This window comes from Dipodomys merriami, unplaced genomic scaffold (assembly GCF_024711535.1).
Source record: "Dipodomys merriami isolate MVZ:Mamm:240054 unplaced genomic scaffold, mDipMer1.0.p SCAF_3, whole genome shotgun sequence".
Classification (NCBI taxonomy): domain Eukaryota; kingdom Metazoa; phylum Chordata; class Mammalia; order Rodentia; family Heteromyidae; genus Dipodomys; species Dipodomys merriami.
Window position 1 is genome coordinate 35,153,497 of NW_027204492.1, and position 15,625 is coordinate 35,169,121.

At 38.0% G+C, this 15,625-nt stretch overlaps 1 protein-coding gene across 5 annotated transcripts in view; it reads left to right on the plus strand.

The window, feature by feature from the left end:
* The window catches only part of Dcx (doublecortin), a 101,703-nt gene extending 87,648 nt beyond the window's left edge, over positions 1-14,055 (plus strand). For all 5 annotated transcript variants that reach the window (XM_070038977.1, XM_070038980.1, XM_070038981.1 and 2 more), the window contains exons 6-7: positions 3,048-3,142; positions 12,341-14,055. In XM_070038977.1, coding sequence (XP_069895078.1) covers positions 3,048-3,142; positions 12,341-12,397 — 152 coding nt within the window. In that variant the 3' untranslated portion in view covers positions 12,398-14,055. The remainder of the gene's footprint in view (positions 1-3,047; positions 3,143-12,340) is intronic.
* The last annotated feature ends 1,570 nt before the right edge of the window (positions 14,056-15,625 follow it).

Consider the following 15,625-nt stretch of genomic DNA (forward strand, 5'->3'; position numbering starts at 1 on the left):
CAGCCCTTCAGTTCAAGGCTAGCGCTCTACCACTTGAGCCACAGCACCACTTTCGGTTTTCTGGTGGTTTATTGGAGATAAGAATCTCATGGTTGGGCTGGGAAGGTGGCTCAGTGGTAGAGTGCTTGCCTTGCATGCCTGAGGCCCTGGGTTCCATTCCTCAGCACCACATAAGCAAAAGGAAAAAAAAAGCCAGAAGTGGTGCTGTGGCTCAAGTGGTAGTGCACTAACCTTGAGCTGAAGAGCTGAGAGACAGCGCCCAGGCCCAGAGTTCAGGCCTCACGACCGGAACCCCCCCCAAAAAAAATGGTCTTTCCTGCCCGGGCTGTCCTTGAACCTCAATCCTCAGATCTCAGCCTCCTGAGTAGCTAGGATTATAGGAATGAGCCACCAGTGCCTGGCTTATAATTTTTATTGTAACCCATTGTATCTTTGTTAATTCTCTCTCAGGATTATCATGAGGATAATAAAACAATTTGTAAATAAATGTAGAATAGTAACTACAATGGTAAATGGACTATGAAATTGTTATCATAGACTTTTGTAAATGATATTCATATTGAGCAATATTTTAGAAAAGACATCAAATTAAAATCAGTGGATTTGGTTTTTAGTTGGGTTCAGTATTAGTATCAGCAAAGAAAGGAAGGGCCTATCATGGTTGCTCATGCCTGTAAACTTGGCTTTTGGGGAGGGAGAAATTAGTGGGATTATGGCTTAAAGGCTATCCTGAGCAAAATGTTAATACCCTAGAACAACCAACAACTGGAGGTGTGCTTCATGTAAATACATGACTCTTAAGTTCAAACTCCAAACAAAAACAGCCAAAAGAAAAACAAACTAATGGAATAAGATGGAAAGCCAGGGCTAAGTGAATGAACAATGAGCATTAAGTCAGTTTAGTCCCAGTTACAGGCTGAGAGAAAAGCAAATGCTAAGCTGACCCTTCTTGAAACCATTCGGATAATAAAATTTGCCTTACTTGCCGCCTATAGGACTTTTTATTCACAATCTCTGGAACCATTTACTCCCAACTTCCTATCAGTGGCATCTTAATTTTCAGGGATCAATCACTACAGCCTTCAGATAAGGGAGTCCACAGTGTGGAAACTCAGTGGTTGTAACCCTCCCTTCTTGGTAACTGCTCACTTAACTAATGAAACAGAAAATTGTTCTTTGGGAATAGCCATCCCCCACCAACCTAATCCTTACTCCTGGGGACCTATTTTCTCCTCATATATTTAAATCCCTGTCTTTGAGGTAAGTTAGCCTATTTGCCTTAAACATCCTTCCTGCTTAGGCTTGTCCTGGTCCATTCTGACAGGAAAGGCAGACAGAGCCAGGTTGCTAAGGATGTGTGCTGGGGCAAGGACAAGTACAGTCATTCAGAGAAGTCACTAAGACAAGGCCAGATGGGGCCAAGCTTGGAAACTGTGCTACATAGCTGAAAGGCATCATCTAAGAGAGGTGACAGACAGGACACAAATACCATCTTCTCAGACAGCTCTGTGGCATGAAGGTAGTTTTGCCATTCTGGCTGTTCTGCCTTCTATTGTTTCATGGCATTGTGTGTTTGCCCAACTTTTTTTTTTTTTGCAAAATGAACACAAGCTCTTGCTAACCACTTTCCAATTAAACCAAATCAAGTAGGATAGAGGCTTTGAAGATGGCTGTCAGCTCTAGTGTCTGTTTTTACCTTCTGATTCCTTTCTCTTTGTCAGAGCCTTACATCTTTCTCCTTAACTATTGTCAGAAAATTGCCAATGGAAAGATTCCTTGAAGCAAATAATTTTAAGGAGGGAATGCCAAAAACAAAAAATAATGTACATAGGCTACATTTGAATTTTGACTCTGATACTTCCTCTATCTGGAACAGGTTGGGGGGGAGGGCATGTTGCATGCAAGAGAGAGTGAGAGAGAGAGTGAGCAGAAGAATGAGCAAGAGCTAGTCTAAGTAGAAAAATGGCCTAAATTGTAGCTGCTAGCCCCACAGATAAAGTTTACACTGCTGTTATCATGAATATTTCTTGAGGATATAATCTTTCCATATCACTTGAGCTAGTAACTCCTAAGTTTTTCAGGACATGAACATTAATAGTGGAGGTGAAAGAGATACAAGTGTGTTTGCTAGCACATTGTTTCAAGTGGAAGTGAGCAGAAAAATGAGCACTTAGGCACCTATTTACGGAGTTTAAGTGCCCATTTAGTCATGTCTCATAGCTCCTGGAAAGACTGTCTCTTTTCACATTTATTCCTTTAGCCAACAGCTATGGAGCACTGCCTCTAAGGTAGGCAAACTATTAAATGATGAGGTATCAGAAATGATTAAGTTACTTCATGTTACGTGGCAGGCGAGGATAAAGTTTAATGTGAAGACAGAGCCATACATGGTATTATTGGAGCTCAGAGCATGAATTATATTCGGAGGGCTAGAGGCAACACTTGAGAAATCTTAGAAGATGAACCTGGTATAGGCATATCTATACAGACAAAAAAGTAGATTAGTGGTTGCTAGGGGCTGGGGTAGGGGGAGGCATTGAAAGAAACTAGAAAATGTCTACAAACTGGTAGGAAATGAGCAGACAAAATAGACAGAGATTGACAGTGGGTCTTCTTGCATCTGCCTAATTACATGCCACCAAAATGATGTGCCCAGGCCCAGATCACCCATACTTTTACCCCTTTAATATAAGACACACAACCTCTCTGGGTTTCTCTTTTTTTCTCTATAAAATTATGCAAGACAAAATAATAATTTGCTAGGCTATTTCTCACATATGTAGGGTCAAACCTGGGAATGAATATGAAAAAGGTTTGAAGGGGGGATGGGGGAGGGGAAGGGGATGTGCCTTGCTTTGCACAGAAGTCTAATGAACTGAGGATTACAGCTCTTGCCCTTTGGAGGAATGTCTTTACGTCCTCGTTCTGCTCATCAAATCACTTGTATGTGTGCCTTGTTTAAATGTTCTTAATGTCTTAGGGGGGAATGATAACTTACTCCTTTGTATGTTTTTGATTTTTATCCTTTTTCTCTTGCCTTGGGCTAGCAAATGGAACCTCCAGCAGCCAGCTGTCTACTCCCAAGTCTAAGCAGTCTCCCATCTCCACTCCCACCAGCCCTGGCAGTCTCCGGAAGCACAAGGTATTATGTCTCTTATACCTTACTAAACCCCTTTGCACTCAGTTTCTTTATTGGATGGGTGGAGGTTTTCTTATCTATTCTACTTCAACATACAGTGACAGCAGAATTCCATTTCATCTGCCTCCATTATCTTCATTTCCTGAGAATCTCAACAGGGTCTAAATTTCTAGTTATAATCTTAAGTGCCCATTCTGAAGTAATGGTGTAACCAAACCGGGATTGTGCCATCGGTTTAGCTCTTGTCTCCTTAATTCAGTGAAACAGAAAGAAGGTGTTGAAGGAAGCTTCTATCACCAGGTAACCTACCAATGGAAATAATGTGATAGTGGTTCAAAGAAAAGTTGCACGAAGTTACTCCCTTTCAATTCAGTGGACTTCAATAACCAAAGGGCTCTACTTTCACTGTGCATTGTTTATTAGCAGGCAGATTTTTGTGCAGTATGTGAAATATTTGCACAAATGTATTGCAAGGGCCATAGTCACCATTAAGACCCTTTGTGCTAACGCAGATAAATACATCATTAAAATAATAGAAGTGTAAGAGCTGGAGGCATAGCTCAGTGGTATAAGGTTGCCATTTTACATACAAGAAAAATGAGACAGAGATAGGTAAGTTACTTCCTAGGGCACCTTAGTTATAAAACAGGTACCCAAGTCATCACAAGTGGTATTCTGAAGTCAGTTCAAAACTATCTCTTAAGAGCATGTTGTATGCATCACATTCTGTGTTCAGTGACATTGTGTTGGTAACTTGAACTCTGCTATGGTAAGGGCAATTATACCATGGAAACAAGGAAAAAATTATGTAAGTTAAGATTGTCATTTTCACACAGAAAATCACTTGTTAGCATTTAACAGTACACTACACTCTGACATCCATTTTCATTTCCTTTTCTCTACATCAGTCTTCATTTCCAGATTAATCTGACTCTTACTTTGCTAATGCGATTCCATTCCTCTAATAACCTCTTTTTCTTTTGCCGGTCCTGGGTTTGAACTCAAAGCCTGGACACTGTCCCTGAGCTTCTTTTGCTGAAGGCTAGCACTCTACCACTTGAGCCACAGCACCACTTCTGGCTTTTTCTGTTTATGTGGTACTGAGGAATCGAACCCATGGCTTCGTGCATGCTAGGCAAGCATTTTACCACTAGGCCACATTCCCAGCCCCCTTTAATAATCTCTTTAATGTCCAGTATTGACCTTTCTGATTGTTCTGTTGAGCTGTTTGGCTTCAAGATTTGCTGAACTGTTTTACAGACTGTTACCCAGATATCAAAAGATGGATGAAAATTGCATTTATAGTCAGTTTTCAGTTACTGATGAGCAGAAAACCTTGCTAATATGGACATTACAAAATAGAACAACCTACATCTGTTCTTCTAATGCCTATAAAGAACCTCCCATACCACCATGTTTCTTCCATTATATTTTCCCTATGCCTTTATGCCCTACCTTTCTTCTGGGAAGAGCCACTTTCCTAAGTATCTTCCATCACTTACTCCAGCACTGACTCCAAAATGCTGGAGGCAACTTGAGCATTTACTCTGTACACTCAGTCAGTTTAAATCATCCATGTCCAGTTTATTTAGGCTGAGGATTGATCATCCCTAAGTCCACTAAGGTGAGTGAGTGTTGACAATGTCAAACTTTTTATTGGTTGTTCTTGTAGGCACTTGTGCTTTGTGTGTGTGTGTGTGTGTGTGTGTGTGTGTGTGTGTGTGTGTAAGTGGGGTTTCAATTCTAAAAACATTTTAACCATTGAAGAACTGAAAGTGACAGAATTGTCTGACCTTACTGATTCCTTCATTGTTGAATTTTCAATATATCATTTTATTTTTAAAATAATCTTTTTTGTGTCATTCCTGGGGCTTGAACTCAGGGCCTGGGCATTGTCCCTGGGCTTTTGTGCTCAAGTCTGGAGCTCTACAACTTGAGCCACACCTTGACTTCCAGCTTTTTGTGGTCAATCAGAGATGAGAGTACCACATACTTTCCTTCCCAGGTTGGCTTTGAACTGTGATCCTCAGATCTCAGCTTCTCTGTAGCTAGGATTACAGGTGTGAGCCACTGGTACCTGGCATTAAAATTATTCCTTTAGTCAATAATACAAACATGAAGTAATAAATCTAGAGCAAGTATTAAAATAAACACTTATATTTGTATGCCGTGCTATTTTATGAACATACTTTAATACACATTTAATTTTCTATATGCCATGCTATTTTTATAAACATATCTTTATATTACTTCCAGGTTATAGAAGAGCTATATCAATTTTATGTAAATTTATCAGTTACTTATATTTTGCCACATTTATTTTTCCATTCTACCTCTATGTGCATGCATATAAAAGCACATGTATACTCATTACACTTTACTATTTTCCGAAACCATGAGATTAAATTGCAAACATTATGCATTTTTACCTTTAAATATTCAATATATCTAATAAAAGAGACATTTTCTTTTCTAATCATAGTACAATGACCAAAGCTATGAGGTTTAATACTATCATCATTTTGCAGCACATATTCAAGCTTTATCAATTGCTTCAGTGATGTTATTTTTCTGGTCTAAGATCTAATCTAGGATCATAAATTATAATCAGTTACAATGTCATTTTATTCTTTTGTAATTTGGAAATTTTCCTGAACCTTTATGTTTCAGGAAAGTATATTGTAGAAATGAAAAGCATAGGGTAGTTATTTGGCAGACTTCTGTTTTCCTTTTTCTTTTCTTCTTTTTTTTTTTGTACTGAACACTCTTGTTCAGCTTGCTGGTTCAAATCTCACACTGTACCACTTGAGCCCTGCCTTCATCCTGCATTTTTGCTGGTTAACAGGAGAATTCCATACAGACTGGCTTTGAGCCTTAATCTTTCAGGTCTAAGTCTCCTGAGTAGCCAGGATTGCAGGTATGAGCCATGACTACCTCATTCTTTCTTTCAATTTGGGCTTGTCTTGTGTTTTCTCATGACTAGAGTCAGTTGATGCATTTGGGGCAGGAATATCTGTAAATGATATCACATCCCTCCCTCTGCACCTTACCAAGAGGCAATAGCTTCATGTTTTATACCACCAGTGATGGAGGCTGAACTGATTTTTCTGAATGAACTAAAAAATATGTCTTGTGGCTACTCTAATCCCCTTGTGCCTCAGTTTCCAGCTTCACACCACTCCGTTCAGCCAGCTCTCTGAGCCTTAACACCATCAATATCTCTGGACAGTGGCCCTTAACATGTCTCATCTAAACTTCTGTCCAAATGGACCTGAAAGGTGTGAGTTATGTTGGAGACAGGAAGCAGGTGGCTGAGGCCATGACTTTCCTTCTGCATACTTGGAAACAATCTTGAAATCCCATCCCTTTGGTAACTTTTGATGGCTGTGGCAGGCCTAAACTGTAATCAGAGTTTTGGCTTCTCTTGTAGAGCAGCTCATGTAGAATCCTCTTTAATGCAGCTGCAATGGGGTTAGCCAAAGTCCGCATACTCAAGTGCTATGATATGGACACAAAGTAAATCTTTGAGTTGTTAATGAGAACAACATTTTGCTGTTCTGTACTGCTTTAACCTTCTGTGATGCTATTTTCTCATTCACTATTATGATATTCCTGTGGAGGAGTTAGGGTGATTAGCATTCCTATTGTATTGATTTGAAGAAAGGACTATAGAGAGATTGAGAAAAATTTATTGAAGTCACCATCTGGAGATAGTCCCCTATTGGTGATGTTCAAAAAATCTAGAAATACAGAGAAAACCTTCTGTTCAGTTAATTTTTTCAGGTTACTGCATTCCACTTAGGAAATTGAAGAAAATATATTTAATACATTATCTGAACATCTATCTGTACACACCACACACACACACACACACACACACACACACACACACACACACACACACACACACACACACACACACACACACACAGATTCTTTTATCTTCCTCCATGTGATTGGAGAGATATTTTGATGAACAAACCAAAACCTCGACCTTGAAATCAGAGTAATAAAAGGATTCGAGGTGCAAAAAGCAGAGTAAGAAAAACATCTGATTTGGGGAGGGTTGGAGATGGGGAACAATTTTCAAAGACATAACATTTAAATAGGATTTCCAAGGCTTTGATTGTTGGTTTAGAGAACAGGCATTCCAGCTTTGAAAAATGTCCATAAGAACAAAGCCACACCTCCTTGAACGTTCAGGGCTCATTCAAGAAATAGAAAATGTGGAATAGAAGCCAGATTTCTCAAAAGCCTTTCATGACTTTCTTTGGACTATAAGTTCCTTGGACCACAGACCAACTTTTTTGTTTTCTCTAATGCAATAGTATTGCCAGCACAGCTGCATTTGTTATAAACATTTTGTTCCTTAGGGCTCCAAGGGACTAAGCAAATGAATTTCAGGTGCAAATTATTTGTATTGTTAAGTGATATGCATGTTTCTGTATTTCTACATATCAGTCAACAGAAACAGAATTCAGAGACAATGACTTTTCCTGAACACTCTTCTACCCATACAAGGAAATAAAGTATAAATAGGAAATAAATTATCAATAGGAAATAGGGAGATCAGAAGTTCAGAGGTTGATACCTAGGTCTAGTCTCATGGATTTTCACCATAGCCTTATCCATACCTACCTTAAGTCATCATTGCACTCTTAGATGTTTACTACACTCTTAGATGTTTACTACTTTGAGCTCAAGTCTGGAACAATATTCTCATAGAATTATTTCCATAAATCAGTTCCACTAAGTGTCTTTTACTTGAACAAGTTAGAGCAGAAGTGGATGTTGATGCTCAGTGGTTCATTGTGGTAAGACTCACAGTGGCCTCTAAATTTTGTAAAGTCATTGTGTACTGCCTGAAAATTACTCTAGGAGTTCACCAACAAGAATATTCAGTTCACTTCATGTGCTTTAGTGTAACTAAAGAAAAATGCAATTATTGGAATTGCATCTTTAAACAATTTGAGAACTAGAAAGAATATTAGAGATCGGATAGTCCACATCTCCTTCAGTTTTCAGCTAAAGAAAGTAAAGGTCCTGAAAGCGTAAGTTAAAAGACAAAGCTAGGTTTATCAACTGAATATTATGACTCTTAATCCTGTCATTTTTCTACCAGATGGGAGTTTCATAATATGTATGTTGAAATTATGAAATTCATAAAAATAAAAAAATAAAACTGGCTGGGTGTCAGTAGCCCATGCCTGTAATTCTAGCTACTCAAGAGGCTGAGATCTGAGAATTATGGTTCAAACTAGCCCAGGACAGAAAAGTCCTTGAGACTCTTATCTCCAATGAACCAATAGAAAACCAAAAGTAGTGCTGTGGCTCAAAATGGTAGAGTGCTAGCCTTGAGTACAAAAATTCAGGGACAGCACCTAGGCTCTGAGTTCAATCCCCATGTCCAACAAAAAATAAAATTAAAAAGAAAAACTACTACAACCCCTCTTACATTTATACATATTATTACATTCTAAATATTATGATGTTAATTATCCATCCCTGCATGCATTTTGCTGTATATGATTGTATTCTTTTTAATGTTGTATTATCTTAAGTAGTTATACAAAGAGGTTGCTATTTAACAGTTTATGAATACATTGCATCTTGCTCAATGTCACCCATTTCAACATTCTCACCCATTCCTCCCAAACCACCCGTTCCCTCACTTTTCTTCATTTGTAACATATACATTGAATTCTTGTAACATATACATTGAATTCTTCTTCATTCTGCTAACTCCTTTCTCTATGACCCTACCCCACCCCTTCCAAGTACTTGCTTCCTAGTGTTCATTTTGTCGAACTTTGACTCTGCCTTTCTAAGGCATTACGTTCTTTTAGTTTTCTCTTGAATCCATATTTCAGTTAATACATTTGTATTCACTTGCATACCACCTAATATATTTACTTATTAGTTTATAAAAGAATTCTAGCTTACATATATGAAGGAAAATATACACCCTTTTTCTCTCTGCCAGACTTACTTCACTTAACATAATTTTTCTAGGTCTTCCCATTCCTTTACAAATGATACTATATTATTCCAATTGGATGAGTAAAATTCATATATTCATATATATATATATATACATATATTTGGAGATGTAGGTCAAATGATGCAAAGCAATTTTGTAAATTGAATAAATCTTGAGATCTAATGTACAACACAAAGACAGTAGCTAATAAAATTATATTAGGAGAATTCTATTTTCATTTACTGGAGATTTATCCCAGTCCTGGGATATGTGCCAATCCTGGGGATTGAACTCAGAGCTTAGGACCTGTCCTTGAGATCTTTTGCTTAAGGCTCTACCACTTGAGCCACATTTTCAATGATGGTTAATTGGACATAAGAGACTCGTGCACTTTCCTGCCCAGGCTTGCTTCAAATTCAGATTTCAGCTAGGATTATAGGTGTGAGTCACTGGCACCCAGCCATATTTACCACAATGTAATGTAGTATATCTTCATTATTTTCCTTTATATCTGATAATTATGACTTTAAACAAAAATAATTTTTCTTGATTTCCTTAAATATTTCTATGCAATTATGTCTCCCAGTCTTTGCTGAGGATCGGGGAATCTCTCCCTCAGCCTTTAACTTGCTACTTGCACAGGGCTTCAAAGTTAGTCAGAGATGAAAAACTAGAGCTTCTCTTTCCTGAGAATATACCCAAGCCTCAACATATGCCTGACCTTCTAGATTCCTAGGAATATATATTAGAAGCTTTCGAAGCTCCCTATGAAGAGCTACTTCTATACAGTTTTCCTTATGAGGCCTGAAGCAGCTTTATTTGTTCCACCTTTTGCCCACCTTCAGGCAACTACAATTTTTAAACACTTGTATCTGCTTTTAACACACCCTGAAAATACTGTTCCAATAAGTGTGCTCTGAATTATGTCAAATAAAGAAATCTTTAAGATAGAGTTTCCAGTGTGCTCCTAAACAGACCAAAGTTCTCTGAGAATGAGTCATTGTTGAGCTCTGATTCCTCAACTTCAGTGATGCCCAGGTTGCTTTTTGTGGATGTTGGAGGCTGCTGATTTTCAAGGGTACTGTGAAGTTGGAAATGGGACGAATGAAAGTAGGACAAGCTAAGACACCACAAATCATAGTATCATTACAAGTTTCAAACATTTTTGTTCAATAAATACCTCTTTTTAATTATGAAAATACCGTACAGAGAGGTTACAATTACATGAGCAAGGTAATGAGTACATTTCTTATCAAGCATTGTTTCCTCCTCCTTTGTTTCCCCTTCCCATCCCGTCCCATCTCTCCATCGCCCGCCCCCGTATTTCACCTCCCCCCTGCACCAAAGTTGTAAAGTTCGTTTTTTGACATAATGTCTTGTACATCTCATTGTTGCAATGGGTCCACCTGTATCCCTATTTAAATGATTTGTTTTTTCCCTTCCCCTCCCCAAAGTATACCAACATCAAATACAGTGAAAACAGGGGTTATACAGTGGAGGAGGGACATACAAAGAAACAAAGAAAACATCTTATAAATATGCTAGAAACAATAGCAAGAAAGAAAAACCATTTGAGTCCTTATCTTGGGTTTCATTTCATCTAACATCAACTTATCTGACCATTTCTGCTTTTATTTTTGCAAACCTTCAGTTCATTTCCAGAGTTCTGAAAAAAGTTACTTTACTAATGTCACTGTATTTATGGAAGAACAAATTTTCATGGTATTACTCCACCTTTCTGGATGTCAAGCTCAAAAATATTTTGGCTCTTATTGAATTTTAATATTACTCAAGCATTTGTGAATTAAATCCCTGCATAGACTACTTTATTATATATTCTTTTGCTTTAATTCAGTTTTATAAACATGTTGTTACAATGTTATTATTCCTCACATTATGCCTCTTGCATCTTTATTATTTTTGTTATTAACTTCTGTGTGATCGTGTAGGACAGCTACTCCTCTGGCCTGAGTCCCACTATATTTTTGTGTAGATAGGTCCCTGATAGAAAAAAAAATGTACATCTTAAAGAGACACGAAGAAATAAATCTCAAAGAAATGAAGAAGCATCTGTGAAACAGATCATACATGACCATCAGAGAAAGTCCAAAATATTATTGTTTACCCTTTTACAAAAAAGTTTGTTAAACCCTTATATACAGTGAAGGAGGGGACAGTAGTTGATGAGACTTGAGTTTATTTTTCTATGGTTGTCTTTGTTGTGTTTTTAAATCATTCAGTATTCCTTTGAGAGCCACTGGTTATATAGTCTCAGAGCTGCAAGAGACCTCATGGGATTGTCTATTACAAAGTATGTATTTTTTTCAGATGATGTCTCATTATGTACACCTGACTAGTCTTAACTCCAAATTCTGGGGTATTTATCCCAGACCTGGGATACGTGTGTCAATCCTGGGGATTAAATTCAGGGCTTAGGACCTGTCCTTGAGATCTGCTCAAGGCTCTACCACTTGAGCCATGTCACTCTGGCTTCTTGATGGTTAATTGGAGATAAGAGTCTCATGTACTTTCCTGCCCAGGCTTGCTTTGAATTCAGATCTCAGCTAGGATTACAGGTGTGAGTCACAGGCACTCAGCCGTATTTACCACAGTTTTATATCAGATAACACAGAGCTGAAATCATCCCATATGCCATTACATAGGTGAATGGTCAAAAGGTGTTATATCCACACCATGGAATACACTCTACAGTATAAAAGAGCAAAATGCTGATACATAGAACAACTTGGATGAATCTTCAGGGAATTATGTTGAGTGAAGGAGATGAATCCTAAAATATTACTTTATAGTTCCATTTATACAACATTCTTAAGATGCAAATTGTACAGATAGAGTACATTATTTGTTGCCAAGGCATAGAGATGAGGGAAGATAAGTCTATAAAAGGGTAATACAAGGGAGCTCTATGTGAATACAGTTCTGTATTTGTACACATGATACAATCACACAAGATTATACATGCACACATACACACACAAATGAGAATGACTAAAATTGCAAGCTGTTACTCATGGGGAAAAGTGAGTGAATGGGGCATCACCGCATAGATACTTCTTATATCTTTTTCAACTTCTGTTGAAAATAAAATACAAAATAAAAATTAGAAAAAACACTAATTAGAAAACAACATGAAACAATCATTCCATATCTTGAAAGGTGAAAGAAAAGGAAAGTTAACTTTGTCTCTTCTCTTCTTATAGGACCTGTACCTTCCCCTCTCGTTGGATGATTCGGATTCACTCGGTGATTCCATGTGAAGGAGACATGACTACAGAGTCCAAAGTATAATGCAGGCCTACCAGTAATGTAGGGTAACTTTGCTCAAATATCCAACAGGACTCTTGGTGCTTTCAAATTTTGTTGTTGTTGTTATTTTCAAAACACACTGCAGTATGTTTGAGTTTACTTTCCTGTGACTTCTCCTCTGGGCCACTAATTCACAGTTACCAGTTATGAGATAGATTGATAGCCATCTTTTAAGGTAACATTCCAGGAATGCAAAATGTGCTAGTCCATGACCTTTCTACTGAGCACTTTGCTCTTACGTGACAGCTTTACTTCTGTGGGATGCATAGCCCCCAAATGTTTTCATGGGGTACAAAAACTCATTGGTAGTTTCAATAGTGATAAAGCTAAGTTCTTTTTGTCTTAAAATTTAACAGTGCAGGAGGATTCCTGAGGTTGGCAAGGCAGCTCCCCAGCCTTGCTTTTTACTCTTAATTTTGCCCCCTCCCAGCTTGTTGTCTAGCACCAATGCTGGTTGACAAGGGGGACAAACACCAGCAACTTACAATTGTGATACAAGATTGTTAGGACCATGGTGCAGAAATAGCTAAAAATAGTGTGACAGAATCAGGAAATGCCGAAAACACTTCAGTAGAGTTTATAAAGCACAATGAATTCCTGGTCAACCATTCTATTCCAATGGGACAATTTGGAATCAATAAGCAATTGATAAGAGTCTTGGGTAAGGGACTTCATATACTTGATTCCTCAAGGAGGCTGTCTAACATACCAACTTATTATGTGAACTATGTGGTATCCATCTATCTCTGTTCTATTGAATGCCTTGTAAACAGCCAACACTGAAAACACTGTGAGAATTTGTTTTCAGGTCTGACACCTTTTGGTCGATTTTTATAGCAAGAAACCAGTATCCTTTTTATAAAACATGCCTGTATTTCAGGAGCACACTCTTCAGGCTCCTTTTTTATAAACTGGTGATTTTTCTTTTGTCTAAAAAACACATGCAGAAAACTTACCAAAAAAATACGGAAGAATAATGTAGTTTAGAAATCATGCAGTCACTGCCAAACAGAAATCTCCAGGAAAAATAAAATGAATAGCAAAGGGCAATTCAATAGAATCAGTCTTTTGATAGCTTTTTGACAGTTGTGCTTACATTAATAATAATTTCAATGTGGACCAGACATTCTAATTATATTTTAAATGAGATGTTATGGCATATTTTCAGCAACTCTTTTTATCTATAATCCTAATATTTCATACTGAAGACACAGAAACCTTTCACTTGTCTTTAATGTTAGAAAGGATTTCTCTTTACAATGGACTGATCATTTGAAATAGTTCTTAGTCTTTGAGGTACAGGTTCATAACACTACTTTTTGTCTATAATCATAGCCCGTAATAGCAGTCAACTAAGTTTAGGTGAAAGCCATGCATGCCAATACTGTGTTTGCTATTATGACAATTTCCTTGATTTTTTTGTAATTATACAAATTTTTTTGAAAAGTGTAGCATTCAAAACTAAGTTTTTGCTTGGTTACTGAATGACTTGCAGCTGTCCCTCCATTATAAGTGGAACGAATTTGTGCTCTCTCTCTCTCTCTCTCTCTCTCTCTCTCTCTCTCTCTCTCTCTCTCTCTCTCTCTCTCTCTCTCTGTGTGTGTGTGTGTGTGTGTGTGTGTGTGTATGTTTATGCAGGTGTATGTTTGTGTGTGCCTGCACATACACACATGCACATCCGCAACTGCTTCATGATCAGAATATAGTACAGGTAGTACAGGATAACCCAACCTGGAATGGTGGCAACTTCGTGACACCAATTGTGCATTGCTGATCTACAGGGGGAACCCAGGGTGGGAGGGGTAGCTTCTTATCCTGAGACAGATATAAAATGTCCTTAGGTACTAGAAATATCTTTTGTTCAGAAGTGATATGATGATAGTACTCATTTCTGGTTACACTAGTTATTGAAGAATTCAATAATATAAGACGTTTTAAATTATGCCCCTTTTTAAATTTTAGGCACATTCAAATCCATTTAGAAGTCCATTTTACTCAGCCCCTATTTCTTTCTAGAAGCTCAGGGTTTCCTTAGTGCCTCCCAGAAAGTTTATATTTAATTAGGGAAAATTGGTACATGGTGGGAGTGGGGATAGAGTGCTAGAAGGTCTATTCTTAATCTTCTAGCTAGACCCTCCCCAACTACTCTGGCCTTTCTCAAGATCTCATTTAACCCCAGGCCTTCATTTTCAGCCAAGGAAATAGACACGCAGGCAGCTTTATGGTCTTTACTATGAGAATTAGGAGCAGAGGGAGAATCCAGATTTCCTCATGCCTGGCTTCACACACGAGCTTGCTGAACATTTCCTTGGTTGTGGCATATATAACACTAGAAAATATTAGACATATTTTCTTTAGAATTATCTTTGAACCAACACTGTTGTATAACAACTGTACCAATTTCCCTCTTTCTTTTAGCTAATTACTAGGATTTTTTTGTATTGCTGTTTGAGGGGGACTTGGCTCAAAACTCAAGTTTCCAATAATTTCATTTTAAATTGAACCTTTTCAAGTCCTGACCTTTTATGTCATGTGTAACTGAACACCTTCACCTCTGTTATTCATTCCCAATTTTATCCAATCCAGTTTTACCACTTTAGTCCCCTTGTGCTGACTTCTGCATGGTCAGAAAATATGAAGTCAGCAGGCATTTGCCACTATTTATTGCCCATAACTTCTCCCTCTTTACACAGACATAGAAACACACACACAGACACACACACACACAGACACACACACACAGACACAGACACAGACACAGACACACACACACACTTCATCTGTTGCTTGTTCCTACCTCCTGATATTCCCTACAAAAAATAGAAATAGAGACAAAGAAAGGGAAATGTATATATGGGGGCTGGGCTGAACAACTAACTTCATAAGTAGTGTTAACTAGAGAGAAGAGCTTCTTTTCTCTTCACTGTTTGGGAAAGGATAGCCATTAGCATGACTGCTTTGTGTCCTTATGGACTTAGGATTAGCCTAGATAGAATCATAGAATTTGCTAGCTGGAAGGAACCTTAAGATCACATCATCTATTCCAAATCTCTCATTTTTCAGGCCAGAAAAGGGAGACATAGATGTAAAGAAATTTCCCCAAGGTCACTCAGCTGGCCAGGGATAAGGCTGGGATTAGAACTCACATCTTTTGGCTCTTATTCCAGGACCATTTCCCA